The sequence below is a fragment of the Macaca mulatta genome, chromosome 17 (genome assembly GCF_049350105.2).
Source record: "Macaca mulatta isolate MMU2019108-1 chromosome 17, T2T-MMU8v2.0, whole genome shotgun sequence".
NCBI classification, from domain to species: Eukaryota; Metazoa; Chordata; class Mammalia; order Primates; family Cercopithecidae; genus Macaca; species Macaca mulatta.
Window position 1 is genome coordinate 2,418,203 of NC_133422.1, and position 15,397 is coordinate 2,433,599.

At 40.2% G+C, this 15,397-nt stretch overlaps 1 protein-coding gene across 4 annotated transcripts in view; it reads right to left on the reverse strand.

Moving 5' to 3' along the window:
• The window catches only part of MICU2 (mitochondrial calcium uptake 2), a 107,249-nt gene that overhangs the window by 1,413 nt on the left and 90,439 nt on the right, over positions 1–15,397 (reverse strand). For all 4 annotated transcript variants that reach the window (XM_077973769.1, XM_015120729.3, XM_001089388.5 and 1 more), the window contains 3 exons: positions 10,173–10,344; positions 2,315–2,423; positions 1,393–1,550 (listed from right to left, as the gene is read on the reverse strand). In XM_077973769.1, the coding sequence (XP_077829895.1) occupies positions 1,393–1,550; positions 2,315–2,423; positions 10,173–10,344 (439 nt within the window). The remainder of the gene's footprint in view (positions 1–1,392; positions 1,551–2,314; positions 2,424–10,172; positions 10,345–15,397) is intronic.

A 15,397-nucleotide genomic window follows, 5' to 3' on the forward strand; every position in this document is an offset into this window, starting at 1 on the left:
CAAAATATTTGATGAAAAGCTTCAAGAAATAATCTAATTCATGTAGGTATTCTGTTAGCTAAAAATACATGTGGATTACTACTTCTCTCAACAAAATGAAAAGGTAAAGGTTTGGAAATACTTGGATCCGGGTGACCACAGGAGCACAGCATTGATGAAAATTAGCCAAGTGGAAGCAAAATTCTACTCCACATTATATATGTTCTTTTTCCTATGATGGATTTACAGCTTTTCTTTTTAATGTCTTCTGAGAAAGGGCAAAGAGACTCCCAAGTACACTCAATTGTGAACTGTAAAGACTGGCTTAATTTCCAGGAATACATTTATGGGGTGTTGGGTAACTGATAAGCTTATAAAATATTAATATGTTTGCTAATGAAAATCATATTAATTATTTTTCCCTGTTGTGTTTGTTGCAGGAAATGGAATTGCTTTTCTAAGTTGTAAATAGCTTTATTTTCATGAATAGTACCATATTCTCTCTCTCTCTCTCTCTCTCTCCTTCCTTTCTTCTTGCCTACCTATCAACCATGTAGATTCTCTTTGGACCCTAGTCTTCCCCTGGACGACTTCTTTTCTGAGAGTGCTTCTAGCACATTCGAATCTGAACAAAAATCTGAATTTGTTTTGTCCCATGAGTACAGACTCACATGTGACTTTGAGTGAATAATGCTAATAGTGAAACTTACTTCATAATCTCAGCCACTATACTAAGTATTTTACATTAAATTCTCACAATAATGCTTTCTGGTACATTAGTTTCCTCATGGTATGGATAAAGAATCTGAGACTAAAAAAAATTAAGTGGCTTTGCAAGATTAGGCAGTTAATAAACAGTAGAGCTGGGATTTGAATTTACATATATCTAATTACAAATTATATGTAGTTAGTCAAATCCTAGGCTATGATTTTCCCCCCCCTTTTTTTTTTGTAGAAACAGAGTCTTGTGATGCTACCCAAGCTGGTCTCGAACTCTTGGCTTCAAGTGATCCACCCGGCTCAGCCTCCCACAATGTGCTGGGATTACAGATGTCAGCCACCATGTCCAGCTAGGCTACATTTCTGAATAGTAATTTCCTTTTTTAAAAATTGTTTTTTTTTTTTTTTCAGAGACAAGGGCTTGCTCTGTTGCACAGGCTAGAGTGCAGTAGTGTAATCATAGCTCATGGTAACTTCAAATTGTGATTTCTTATTAGATTCAGATTATTTTTTAAAAAGCAAAGATGTTTAATCTCATACATAAAATATATTTCTGTATTTCAATTACAGCTTATAATCTTTTTCTAAGTGATGAAAACTCCATTTAAAGACTGTACAAGTGCCAAAATTCTAGGTTTAATATCATTCAGTTAATGATATATAATATAAACATCATGTAAAAAAATCTGTTACCCATAAACCTCGATGCATTCTGTTTTTTAACACCCCAAGAAACTCTTCATGACTAAGACATTCATCACCGTCCAAATCAAAGATCTTGAAGACGGTGTCCAAAATATTGTTTGAGAGTTCTTGTCCTGTTGCTACTTTCACAGCTCTCTTAAACTCGGCTAAAAAACAAACACATATAAAACAACTTATCAACTATGTGAAATAGTCTAAGTGAAATTAATCTAAATTTTCATTATTTGAGAAGTAAAAGCAAATCCAAATTTTTATTATTTGGGAAGTAAAACAAAAACAAAAATACCCATGAAGAAAATATTCAAATCATAAGTTGAGGAATGTCATGAGAGTCACTGCATCATAAGTGAGCTATTTTAATTTAATCAGTGCTCTAGACATATATTTAAATATTTCTTCCTTCTTTTTTTTTTTTTTTTTGACTTGAAGTCTTGCCCATTGCCCAGGTTGGAGTGCAATGGTGCGATCTTGGTTCACTGCAACCTCCGTCTCCTGAGTTCAAGCGATTCTCATGCCTCAGCCTCCCGAGTAGCTGGGATTACAGGCGCCCACCACCACGCCTGGCTAATTTTTGTATTTTTAGTAGAGATGGGGTTTCACCATGTTGGGCAGGCTGATCTTGAACTCCTGACCTTGTGATCTGCCCGCCTCGGCCTCCCAAACTGCTGGGATTACAGGCATGAGCCACCACGCCCGGCCTTCTTTTTAGGAGAATGAGAAAATAAAAGTATAGAAAGTAACCATTAAATTGGAGTACTGGTATTCTAAATCTAGAATAACCAAACTGAATTAAAAGGTCAATCAATTATTTTTACTTATAATTTGTTCCTTGATTGGTAGCATTTAGTTGGAGAATATACTAAAATTGTTTATAGATGATAAAAATCAAATGGTTTTTCATATAACTTACCTAGTCTGACAGGACGATGAGCTAAACTGAACATCTGCATGGCAATAGCAAAGTCTTCCAACTGGGTTGTAAAATGGCAAAATGACTTGAATTCATCCAAACTAATGCTCTAATAAAGTAAGAGTTTTTATTACAATTTTGTAAATACATCAATGTAAATACAACAATGTTATAAATGTTAACTGTGAACCTTCTTTTCTACCGTAAAGACTAGTGTCGTTCTAAGAGGAAGAGACAACAGGGCTTTCTCTGTCCCTTTCTCTCTGTGTGCACAAAGAAATGGCCACACAAAGGGCACGGTGAGAAGGCGACATGTGCAGGCTGGGCAAGAGGCCTCATCAGAAACTGGCCCTGCTGGTGCCTTGATCTTGGACTCCTGGCCTCCAGAACTGTGAGAAATAAATTTATTGTTTTTTTTTTTTTTTTGTTGAGACAGAGTCTCGCTTTGTCGCCCAGGCTGGGGTGCAGTGGCCAGATCTCAGCTCACTGCAAGCTCCGCCTCCCGGGTTCACGCCATTCTCCTGCCTCACCCTCCCGAGTAGCTGGGACTACAGGCGCCCGCCACCTCGCCCGGCTAGTTTTTTGTATTTTTTAGTAGAGACGGGGTTTCACCATGTTAGCCAGGATGGTCTCGATCTCCTGACCTCGTGATCCGCCCGTCTCGGCCTCCCAAAGTGCTGGGATTACAGGCTTGAGCCACCACGCCCGGCCAAAATAAATTTATTGTATAAGTTGCCTAGCCTGTGGTGTTTTGGGGTGGCAGCTTGAAGAGACTACCATGCTCTGTTAAGTGGTCCACTTCTGCTAAGTTTTATTAGTGGACACAGCACTAAGAGCACTGGGTTTTGGAGTCAGATGGCCTTAGGCTGAAATTCCGGTTCTGCCCTTTACAACATGTATGACCTTAGCGTCTCTAAGTCTTAGGTAAGTAACACTTCAGGGGTTATGTAGTTTGCCCAAGGTCTACTAACTGGAACAATCAGGATCTCAACCTTGGTCCATCTGACTTCAAAATCAGCGCACTTACAAATAAAACAAATGGGGTATGCACAGTGGCTCAAGCCTGTAATCCCAGCACTTTGGGAGGCTGAGGCGGGCGGATCACGAAGTCAGAAGATGGAGACCATCCTAGCTAACATGGTGAAACCCCTTCTCTACTAAAAATACAAAAACAAAAAAATTAGCCGGGTGTGGTGGCGAGCGCCTGTAGTTCCAGCTACTTGGGAGGCTAAGGCGGGAGAATGTCATGAACCTGGGAGGCAGAGCTTGCAGTGGCTGAGATCATGCCACAGCACTCCAGCCTGGGTGGCAGAGTGAGACTCCGTCTCAAAAAATAAATAAATAAGTAAATAAATAAATAAATAAATAAAACAAATGGGCTGGGTGTGGTGGCTCATGCCTGTAATCCCAGCACTTTGGGAAGCCAAGACAGGAGGATCACCTGAGGTCAGCAGTTCGAGACCAGTCTGGCTAACATGGTGAAACCCTGTCTCTGCTAAAAATACGAAAAAAAAAAAAAAAAAATTAGCTGGGTGTGGTGGTGAACGCCTGTAGTCCCAGCTACTTGGGAGCCTGAGGCAGGAGAATCACTTAAATCCATGAGGCGGAGGCTACAGTGAGCCAAGATTGCACCACTGCACTCCAGCCTGGGTGACAGAGTGAGACTCTGTCTAAAAACGAACAAATAAAAAAGTTAAAAGAAAACTCAGTTTCTTCTATTAAAAAATAAAAGCCAGGTACGGTGGCTCCTGACTGTAATCACAGCACTTTGGAAGGCTGAGGTGGCCGGACTGATTGAGCTCAGGAGTTGGAGACCAGACTGGGCAACATGGTGAAACTGCCATCTCTATAAAAAATACAAAAATTATCCAGGCATGGTGGCATGTGCCTGTGGTCCCAGCTACTGAGGAGGCTTAGGCAGGAGGATCCCCTGAGCACAGGAGTTTGAGGTTATGGTGAGCTAATCACACCACTGCACTTCAGCCTGGGCAACAGAGCAAGACCCTGTCTCAAAAAAACACACAAAAAAAACAAAACAAAAAAACAAAACACAACACAAAAGTAAACAAAGTATGAAAATTCTCTAAAGTTTTTATTTTGTTTTTGAGATACTGTTTCACTCTGCCACCGCAGGCTGGAGTCAGATCACAGCTCACTGCAACCTTGAAATTCTGGGTTCAAGCTATCCTCCTGTCTCAGCCTCCCAAGTAGCTGGGTCTACAGGCACACAGCACCACACACAACAAATATTTTTATTTTTAGTAGAGATGAGATTTCTCTGTTTCTCAGGCTGGTTTCAAACTCCTGGGTTCAAGTGATCCTCCCACCTCAGCCTCAGAAAGTGCAGGGATTACAAGTCTGAGGCATTGTGTCCAGCCCAAAATTCTTTTTTTTTTTTTGAGACGGAGTCTCACTCTGTCGCCCAGGCTGGAGTGCAGTGGCTGGATCTCAGCTCACTGCAAGCTCTGCCTCCCGGGTTTACGCCATTCTCCTGCCTCAGCCTCCCGAGTAGCTGGGAGTACAGGCACCCGCCACCTCGCCCGGCTAGTTTTTTTATTTTTTTAGTAGAGACGGGGTTTCACCGGGTTAGCCAGAATGGTCTCGATCTCCTGACTTCGTGATCCGCCTGTCTCGGCCTCCCAAAGTGCTGGGATTACAGGCTTGAGCCACCGCGCTCGGCCAAAATTCTTAATTTGAAAGTAAATTCAGCCCAGCACGGCGGCTCATGCCTGTAATCCCAGCACTTTGGGAGGCCAAGACGGGTGGATCACAATGTCAGGAGATCGAGACCATCCTGGCTAACATGGTGAAACTCCGTCTCTACTAAAAGTACAAAAAAATTAGCCGGGCGTGGTGGTGCACGCTTGTAGTCCCAGCTACTCGGGAGGCTGAGGCAGAAGAATGGCATGAACCTGGGAGGCAGAGCTGGCAGTGAGCTGAGATCACACCACCACACTCCAGCCTGGGGGACAGACTGAGACTGTCTCAAAAAAAAAAAAAAAAAAAAAAAAAAAAAAAAAAGAAGAAAGAACTAAAGTAAATTCTTCCCTACCGGAAAAAAAAAAGTTTCTCTTTGTAGGGATGTTCAGGATCACGCCCTCTGTAATGTGTGGTCTTCACTGGTTTAGAGCTTTTGTGACTTCATGATATTTTTATTTTTAAACATTTCAATAAAGTTTTTGAAAAAGTAGTATGTGCACATGGTTAAAAATTCAAACATGAAGGATAAATGATGGAAAGTTCTTCCACTCTGATTCCCAGTTCCATTCCCCAGACATGAGTTACCAATTCCTTGTGTCTCCATCCAGAAATCTCTCTTTTTTTTTTGAGACAGAGTCTCGCTGTCACCCAGGCTGGAGTGCAATGGCGCGATCTCGGCTCACTGCAACCTCTGCCTCCCAGGTTCAAGCAATTCTCCTGTCTCAGTGTCGCGAGTAGCTGGGACTACAGGTGCATGCCACCACATCTGGCTAATTTTTGTATTTTTAGTAGAGATGGGGTTTCACCGTATTGGTCAGGTTGGTCTCAAACTCCTGACCTCAGGTGATTCACTTGCCTCAGCCTCCCAAAGTGCTGGGATTATAGGCGTGAGCCACCACGCCTGGCTAATATTCTATTCTTATTAAAGTGTATACATGTACATACACATCTCCTTGTTTTACACAATGGGAACAATCTCTTCAGATATTTCTGTACCTTGCTTTACTTTCTTAACAGTATATTACAAGATGATAGGCAGAGAGGAAAAAAAGAAAAAGAAAAAAACCAGTGTATTTATCAGCACAAATAAAAGAGTGGTTGCTTCTATCATGACCTCAAAGTAGGCACTGGGTGTAACTTTTCTGATGTCTGCTTTTCTGATGAAAAACAGTATTTTATTAATGTTTGAATTTGTATGTCTTACGGAGTCTTGCTCTGTCACCCAGCCTGGAGTGCAGTGGCGTGATCTTGGCTCACCAGAACCTCTGCCTCCCTGATTCAAGGGATTCTTCTGCCTCAGCCTCCCAAGCAGCTGCGATTACAGGCATGTGCCACCACGCCCCGCTAATTTTTGTATTTTTAGAAGAGATGGGGTTTCACCATGTTGGCCAGGCTGGTCTCAAACTCCCGGCCTCCGGTAATCCACCTGCCTGGGCCTCCCAAAGTGCTGGAATTACAGGTGTGAGCCACAGGCCCAGCCTGAATTTGTATATCTTTGTGAATGAAGTAAAACATTTTTCACATGCTTATTAGTCATTTGAGGATTTCTCTTATTGTTTCTTGTTTATGTCCCTTTGTCCAGATTTCTAATGGGTTGTTAGGTAACTTATTATTGTGGGAGACCATTCTCCATGAGTCTCACATTTCCTTTTTTTTTTTTTTTCCTTTTTTTGAGATGGAGTCTTGCTCTGTCGCCCAGGCTGGAGTGCAGTGGTGCGATCTCGGCTCACTGAAAGCTTCACCTCCTGGGTTCACGCCATTCTCCTGCCTCTGCCTCCCGAGTAGCCAGCACTACAGGCACCTGCCATGACGTCCGGCTAATTTTTTGTATTTTTGGTAGAGATGGGGTTTCACCGTGTTAGCCAGGATGGTCTCAATCTCCTGACCTCATGATTTGCCCACCTCGGCCTCCCAAAATGCTGGGATTACAGGTGTGAGTCACTGCGCCCAGCTGGGTCTCATGTTTCTGTACATCTATAAGAGGCACCAACTGCATTTTTGTTCCAGATTATATCTTCAAGGACTTCACGTCTGTAATCCCAGCACTTTGGGAGGCCGAGGCGGATCACCTGAGGCTGGGAGTTCGAGACCAGCCTGGCCAACACAGTGAAACCCATCTCTACTAAACATACAAAAATTAGCGAGGCAGGGTGGCGTGCTCCTGTAATCCCAGCTACTCGGGAGGCTGAGGCAGGAGAACTGTATAGTGGACAGCACTGTTCCTCAGGAGCGCAGGACAGCTTTGCTGACTGTCCGGTATCATGAATACACAATGCCACCCACTGCAGCAAAGCTCACGAAGGCTTGTTTACTGCCCATAACAAAACATTGAGATCACTAAGATGAGAGTCCTCAACCTGATGTGAATCTGCTGTGTGGGCAGCATCTACCTGGGCCTCTCAGCTTCATGTCCATGGGGCTTGGGAGGCAAGGGGGAACTGACACAAATATGTTGCTCATGTTGTTGCTACATGATGATAACATTCTTTGTGTCTGACTCGATAGTTTTGTATCTTCTGCAAGCATCCATGAAACTGTGCAGGCTAACTTGCAAAGGGATAAAATTTCAGACACTTTACAGTTATTCACATGTTGATTTTCAAGTTCTCATGATATAGTAAATAGGGAAAAAAATCTCAGACCATTTTTAAATGTGGACAACACTGTTCCTCAGGAGGAACAGTTCTTGATATCTACCTTTTTTTTTTTGAGACAGAGTCTTACTCTGTTGCCCAGGCGTCATCTTGACTCACTGCAACCTTTGTCTCCCAGGTTCATCCAATTCTCCTGCCTCAGCCTGCTAAGTAGCTGGGACTACAGGTGTGTGGCACCATGGCCGGCTACTTTTTTTTGTATTTTTTGGTAGAGATTGGGTTTCACCATGTTGGCCTGGCTAGTCTCAAACTCCTGACCTCGAGAGGGCCACCTCCTTGGCCTCCCAAAGTGCTGGGATTACAGGAATGATCAACCACGCCCGGTCAATCCCTACTGATTTTTAAAGATCCCATTTTAAATTAAGAAAATTGGTCTTTACATATCAGTATCTCCCCCTTCCTCATGTTGATAACTTTTTCTTTTGACTCTGATTATAATTTTTGCGGGGGATGAGGTGAGGCAACAGAATTTTAATTTTTAGGTATTTCATCAAGTTTTCTTTGAAAGGTTTTGGGTTCTGCTTAGAAAGGTATATAACCTAAGATGAAACATTGTTTCCATGTTTTCTTCTACACTTATTCAGTCTGATTTTTTTCTTCAACATTTAATTTTTTGATTCATCCAAAATTTATTTTAGAGTAATGAACAGTATAGAGATTTATGTTCATTTTCTCCCTCAGATGGCCAGTGAATTATCCTAATGCCATTTATTAATAATTATTTTACTCAACTAATTTAAAATACTATTTCATAAATACTAAATTTCCCATATGCTTAAGTCTATTCCTAGAGTCTGTCAAATTCGTTGTCAGTAACAAACTGTTTTAGTTACCAAGGTTTGATAATATATTTTAACATGTTGACATTCTTTTCATATAAAGTTTTTTGTTTTTTGACATAGAGTCTCGCACTGTCACCCAGGCTGGAGTGCAGTGGCCCGATCTCGGGTTCATGCCATTCTCCTGCCTCAGCCTCCAAAATAGATGGGACTACAGGCGCCTGCCACCACGCCCGACTAATTTTTCGTATTTTTAGTAGAGATGTGGTTTCACCATGTTAACCAGGATGGTCTCGATCTCCTGATCTCATGATCCACCTGCCTTGGCCTCCCAAAGTGCTGGTATTACAGGCGTCATCATATAAAGTTTTATAGCTTGTCTAGTTTCTTCCCAATAATTCAATGGTATTTTTATTGAAACCCACAAGTGTTCACCAGTATCTGGCTCTTTTCTGATTCCTGCAGATATGAAAGACTGGAGTTCCTTGCCTCCCTGCATTCAGGTGGGGTTATGTGATTAGTCTGGCCAACTGCCAAGTGTCAGGTGATGTTTCCAGGTCAAAACATTTAGTTGCTGGATTGTGACTCCCTCCTTCTTTTCCTGCCACAGCCTCTGAGCGTGGTACTTCTTCCAGATGATGGAATTCCAAGATGGTACAGCCTCCACACCCAAAATGGGTCTAGACCTCTATGCAGACAGAGACTCCTATCAGCCCACAATGGAAATGTGGCATGACTGAGTAAGAAACTCAGTGTCAGCCAGGGAGATTTCAGGGTTAATTTCTAACTGCAGTAAACTTGGGCTGTTCTAATAGAACCATTACACTTATAGACTAACTGAAGACAGAACTGTTGTATTTATAATTCTAAGACTTTCTATTCAATAATAGGGGATGTCTTATAATTAGATAAGTTTTCTTTTTATATCTATCAAGGCTATTAAGTTTTCTTTTTTTGTTACATTTATTTCTAATTGTTATATATTTATCTTGCAATTATAACTGGGTTCTTCTATTGCATTTTCTTTTTTCTTACAAGAGAAGTAACTTTTTAAAAAGTTACATAAAATACATGTCCACTGCAAACATTTTTTTGGAACAATACATAAAGGTATAAAGAAAGAAAGTAAAAATCATTTGAAACCTCACCACCGTACATGAATAATTATTAATAGCTTGGCAATCATCATTTCATATATCTCATATTTATATACACACACACACATGCATGTCATTACATTTTCTACGTAATTTGTATATAGGAGAGCTGCTGCTTTTTATATATTAGCATCATAACAGGTACTTTATTGAATTCTTATTGTTTCCACAGTTTTTCTACTGGATTCTCTTGGGTTCTCTAGGCATATAATTGCATCATATAAAAACAAAGACAACTACTACCTCCTTTCACATTTTTATACTCTTTTAATTAATCTTGTTAATTTGGACTGGTTAAGATTTCCAGAATGATATTAAATAATAGTGGTGATACTTGTCTTATTCTTGACTTTACTGGAAATGGAAAACCTGTAATTGCTAGACTGATTCTGTGTTAGGCAGCAGTTTTCCTTCACAGGAAAAGCGCATGTAGAGAACATTCCTCAAGTTGATTTTACATACCATCGAGAGTAGCACAGTCTTGGTTAATTCAGAAGTTTATTTATGTAAACATGTCTAACTTATTATTTCATCTTTATCACATGCAATAATAAAAGGGTATACCAACCTCTCCTGCTGACAACTTCTCTCTCACATTTTTCCAATAAATATCTTTATTTTCAGTGTTAGTGAAAAAAAGTAGCCACTCTGCAAAGTCTTCTTTTCTCATGAAACTCAAACCTTTAGAAAACTGAAGGAATTCCATTTCTTGAATCTCTGTTTGTAAATTTTCCATAAATCTAAATGTTAAAATACGAAATTAGTAAAGTAACTAGTGGCATTCAACCTTAAATATTGTACATGGGTCTGCAAAGTACCTTCACTATTACCTACTGGGTGGCGGCCTCCTGATAGTGAGCAGGATGAAGCATTAGTGTTGTGCAAGGATTGTGGGGAGAGGGAGGATGCAGAGAAACTGATTAAGTCCAACACTGGCTTAATCAGTAACTCACCATACTCAATTTGTTTCTGTAAGTCATACCTGGCAACCTACATTTTGATAAACCTAAAGACTTAAAAAAATATGTAAAATGTTGCTTTGATGCATCCAGAGAAAATACTATTCCATGGAAACTAGTTTTTTTCCAATACAGAAAAATTATCAATAATCAGATAAATTTAAAATTGAGGTGGGACACTGCTTTTAGAATGTTAATCATAATTACTACTTCCTAATATTTTTCAAATACCAAAGTTAATCAGTGTAATCAATGGCTTGGCATCAAAAGCTTACTCTATCTAAAAACACAATCTTTTTGACAATAATACATGTCGATATGACTCAACATTCCTTTCTTATAAAAACAACATGGCACTTTGATCAAACTGTCATCAATGGCTTCCCAGGAAAGGGACAAGTTGAAAAGATATCAGATTAAAATATATCTTCTTTGAACAAGAACCCAGAAATGTTGCACTTTATTTATAACCTAAATCATGTGAAAAGTATTATCATCTCCACAAATTTTAATATGTTACAGATCCCTTTATTCACTTTTCCACATGTTAAAAGATCGGTACTGTCATGTCAAATTCAAATGAAAATATACATGGGTTGATAGAAGAGGGACATTCCAGTTCAGTGGGAGAAAAATCATCACTTAAAAAATTACTTGCGGCTGGGCGCGGTGGCTCAAGCCTGTAATCCCAGCACTTTGGGAGGCCGAGACGGGCGGATCACGAGGTCAGGAGATCGAGACCATCCTGGCTAACACCGTGAAACCCCGTCTCTACTAAAAAAAATACAAAAAACTTGCCGGGCGAGGTGGCGGGCGCCTGTAGTCCCAGCTACTTGGGAGGCTGAGGCAGGAGAATGGTGTGAACCCGGGAGGCGGAGCTTGCAGTGAGCTGAGATCCGGCCACTGCACTCCAGCCTGGGTGACACAGCAAGACTCCATCTCAAAAAAAAAATAAAATAAAATAAAAATAAATAAATAAATAAATAAATAAAATAAAAAATTACTTGCTTGAAGTTCTATATTTATCCCATAAATCTTAAAAGCATGAAGGAGGAGTTTGACCTTAGACTTCTGTCTACATGGTAGGCAAGAGTTTGTTACTTAAAACATTTTCTGAATGTACTGAATACACGGATTCATCAATGCCATGTTTCTTTCTGGGTCAAAGCAGAACTTTATCTAAAATTTGAAGCACTTCGAGTTTGGACTAATAGATCAACAAAATATTTTACTGATATACTTTGCCTTTTATTTTGTTGAGTTTTCCTGCCCTGTATACTGTAATGACATTCCATTGATTTTATTAGAACTGTTAAATGTATGCTTTACTTGCAAATGAATGTACACTGAATGAGGCAAGCAGAAGATAGGGTATAAAAACATCACTAACTTGTTCCCTTCCCTTTGCTTTTTCTTTAGGCTCTATCCGAGCCTCTACCAGAGGCTGAAATATTATAAACTTAATTGCTGTTAAACTATAGATTGTCTGGATCAAGCTACTTTAATTTACCTAATTATCTACTTTTAATGAATATAAGTCCAGTTATGATGATAATCTTTTCCCTTTAAGCCTAAAATCATATTATCTTGTTATGACATGAAAGCCTGGAACATGATCTGAACATGCATATATGAATTGGAAAATTTATAGTAGATAAGGCTGCCAGACACAGTGTGAACAAATTACATACTTTATAAATCAGTGGGTTAATTGGAAGCAATGGGCGAGATCTGTTTTTCCTTACTGGAATTGTTTAGGCAGTGGTGTACTGGAGTGGCTGTACAGTGGCGTACAGGCTGGGAGTCTTTCGTGCACGTCTTCCCGTCTCTGCTTTATGCTGGGGAGCTTGACATTGGCATTTATTTATACTACTAATTGGCAAACACTATAAATCAAGGCTGTTTTTCCTGAGACAATGATTGTTAAACATATTTACTAGCACACCACTGCTTCTAGACACCTCTGAATTTATAAAAACGCTTCATGAAACTCAGAAATCCTCAACTAATAATTGGCATTTCAGAACTTTTAACAATTCCAGTCCTAAAAAGTACATCAGTATCAATATCCTCCCCAATTTTTCCTGATGAGAAGACTTGAGGCCAATTTTCTTCCCTCTAACCATTATATATCTTAAGTCACAGGTTTATTTTCAGTTTAAAAAATTCATTGGAATAAAAAATGAGGTCAAGTATGCCAGACTAGAAATAAACTCAGGGATTATTTCTGGTCACTATGTTTAAGGCTAATCATGGAGCTTAAAAGAAAAAAGAAATGCAGAAGAAAAATCACCAAAGAGAGTAGGAGAGAAGAGTAAAAAAGACCGGAAAAACACAACAAAATCAAAAGGCACTGATGCAGAGCGGGAAAATGCCGTCAGGAGCTGCCTGAGCAGCCCAAGAGTCAATGCTTTCCCCCAGAATAATACGTAGGTTGACAGAAAACTCAATTTTCACAATTTAAATTATCTGCTGCTTTCATAACAATAAAAGCACACCAAAATTCTGGGAGACAGAATTAAATTACACTGTGGTTTTTACTTAAATGGTTAAGTGATATTTCAGCTGGGAAATCTTTTTGATTAGTTGTGTAAGTGAAAAAACAGAAAACAAATGACAAATTTTTCTTCAACTGATGAGCTTCTCTTGATCCGTGGTAGCATCTACCGAATATGACCGTCCTTTTGGTAACCTAGTCTGGTACTTGAAAGCCCATTCAATGCACCCACCACCTACCAGGGAACTGTGGAACTCTTTCAGAAACGACATGATCACTAAAACCTTTCATGAGAAACCTGAATCTCACCTCTTCAGTTTCTAAAGTATGTGATCCTGTATCAAGTCCCTTAACCTCATCAGATTCTAGTTATAAAGAGAGGACACTAACTTGTAAAGATAGGTGAGATAACACATACGGAAAATACTTAGAAAGATGCCATGCACCATGTAAATACCTGCCAGTTGCTGTGATGGTACTGAGGATGATATGTAACTATCTTTTCATTTTCATTCTTCATGCCCAGACTTCACTTTTTCTTTCTTTCTTTTTTTAAAGACAGGGTCTCGCCGGGCGCGGTGGCTCACGCCTGTAATCCCAGCACTTTGGGAGGCCGAGGCGGGCGGATCACAAGGTCAGGAGATCGAGACCACGGTGAAACCCCGTCTCTACTAAAAATACAAAAAATTAGCCGGGCGCGGTGGCAGGCGCCTGTAGTCCCAGCTACTCAGGAGGCTGAGGCAGGAGAATGGCGTAAACCCAGGAGGCGGAGCTTGCAGTGAGCCGAGATCGCGCCACTGCACTCCAGCCTGGGCGAAAGAGCGAGACTCCGTCTCAAAAAAAAAACAAAAAAACAAATAAAGACAGGGTCTCACTGTTGCCTAGGCTGGAGTGCAGTGGTGTGATCACGACTCACTGCAGCCTTGACCTCCCTGGACTCTGGTGATCCTCCCCACGTCAGCCTCCTAAGTAACTTGGCCTACGGGTGCACACCACCACAACCATCTCTTTTGTAAAGATGAGGTTTTGCCATGTTGCCCAGGCTGCTGTCGAAGTCCTGGGCTCAAGCAATCTGCCTGCCTCGGCCTCCCAAAGTGCTGGGATTACAGGTGTGAGTCGCCGCGCCCAGCTCCAGACTCCGCTCTTAATCGCTTTCCACTTTCTCACCCACAACCTCAGCTCTAATGGGCTGCAAAAGGCCTTCTTCAAGTATGGCTTAAAGAAAACCATACTATAACTAACTGTATGTAGTGGTATTTGCACAAATTCACGGTGCACCTTTTCAACTGGGTCCTTGACCCTTACAGACACTCTTCTGCTAGCCTGGAAATGTGTCTTCTCGATTTCACATAGAGGCTATTTCACTTTCACACTCTTTCCTGTTTATCCTCAGCATACGACTTTGCCCCTGCTTCCTACAGAAACTAGAATTCATTGTTTAATAAATTCATTCATTTTCTTATTGTCACTAAAAATTGTAACAGCATCCACATGCATCCTTTTCCCCACCCTCTCCTTCCTGTCACAATGGACGGGGAGTCCCTTTTCCTGTCCATGCTGCACTCTGAATCCCACCTATATTCCTGTACTTCCTTCCCTTCAGGGACCTTGCTCCTCTAGCAATTCCCTGTCACTCCTGTATTTTCAGCCTTGGCCTCCTTACTTCGTCAGTTAAACATGTTGTAACATTATACTCCCAGAAACACAAAAGTATAAGCTCGAAATAATACATATGAAAAAATGTGGAATATCAATGATTAATTTGGCTAGTACGTTGGTGCAAGCTTTTGGAAATATTATTAGAAGCCATTTTCTGTTATTTTATGACTTAGCAAAATGTAAAAGATATCTTATGATTGCCATAAATTCCAGCCTAGCATAATTACAATTTTAACTTTAGGGACACTTTGCAATATCTAAGAAAGCTCCTGAAAATTTTCATGTTTCAAGTTTTTGTTAACTTAATTGGATTTAAAAAATTGCGCGATGGTATGACAAATTTCACAGGGCCCATAATTTATAGAAGAACTCATTTAAAAAAATTTAAAGTAAGAATTCTAAATAAAATCATTCCCACTGAAGAAAAGTAAGGTGAGAAGCAACCTTAAAAGTTAACTAGTTAGGGAATCGTAAAGAGGAGTGATATATCTCTGTGAATATAGTTTGAAAAATTATCAGTAATATGACAATATCAGTATTATAATAGCTTTCCTTGTTTTAAATTATGATATTTTTGGAACTTTAAAAAACACTGAGAGAGGGGTATTTTAAATATACAAGAAGAAGTACGGTTTAAAATTTTGTTGAAAAAAATTGTTCTAGAGAGCTTAAACGACT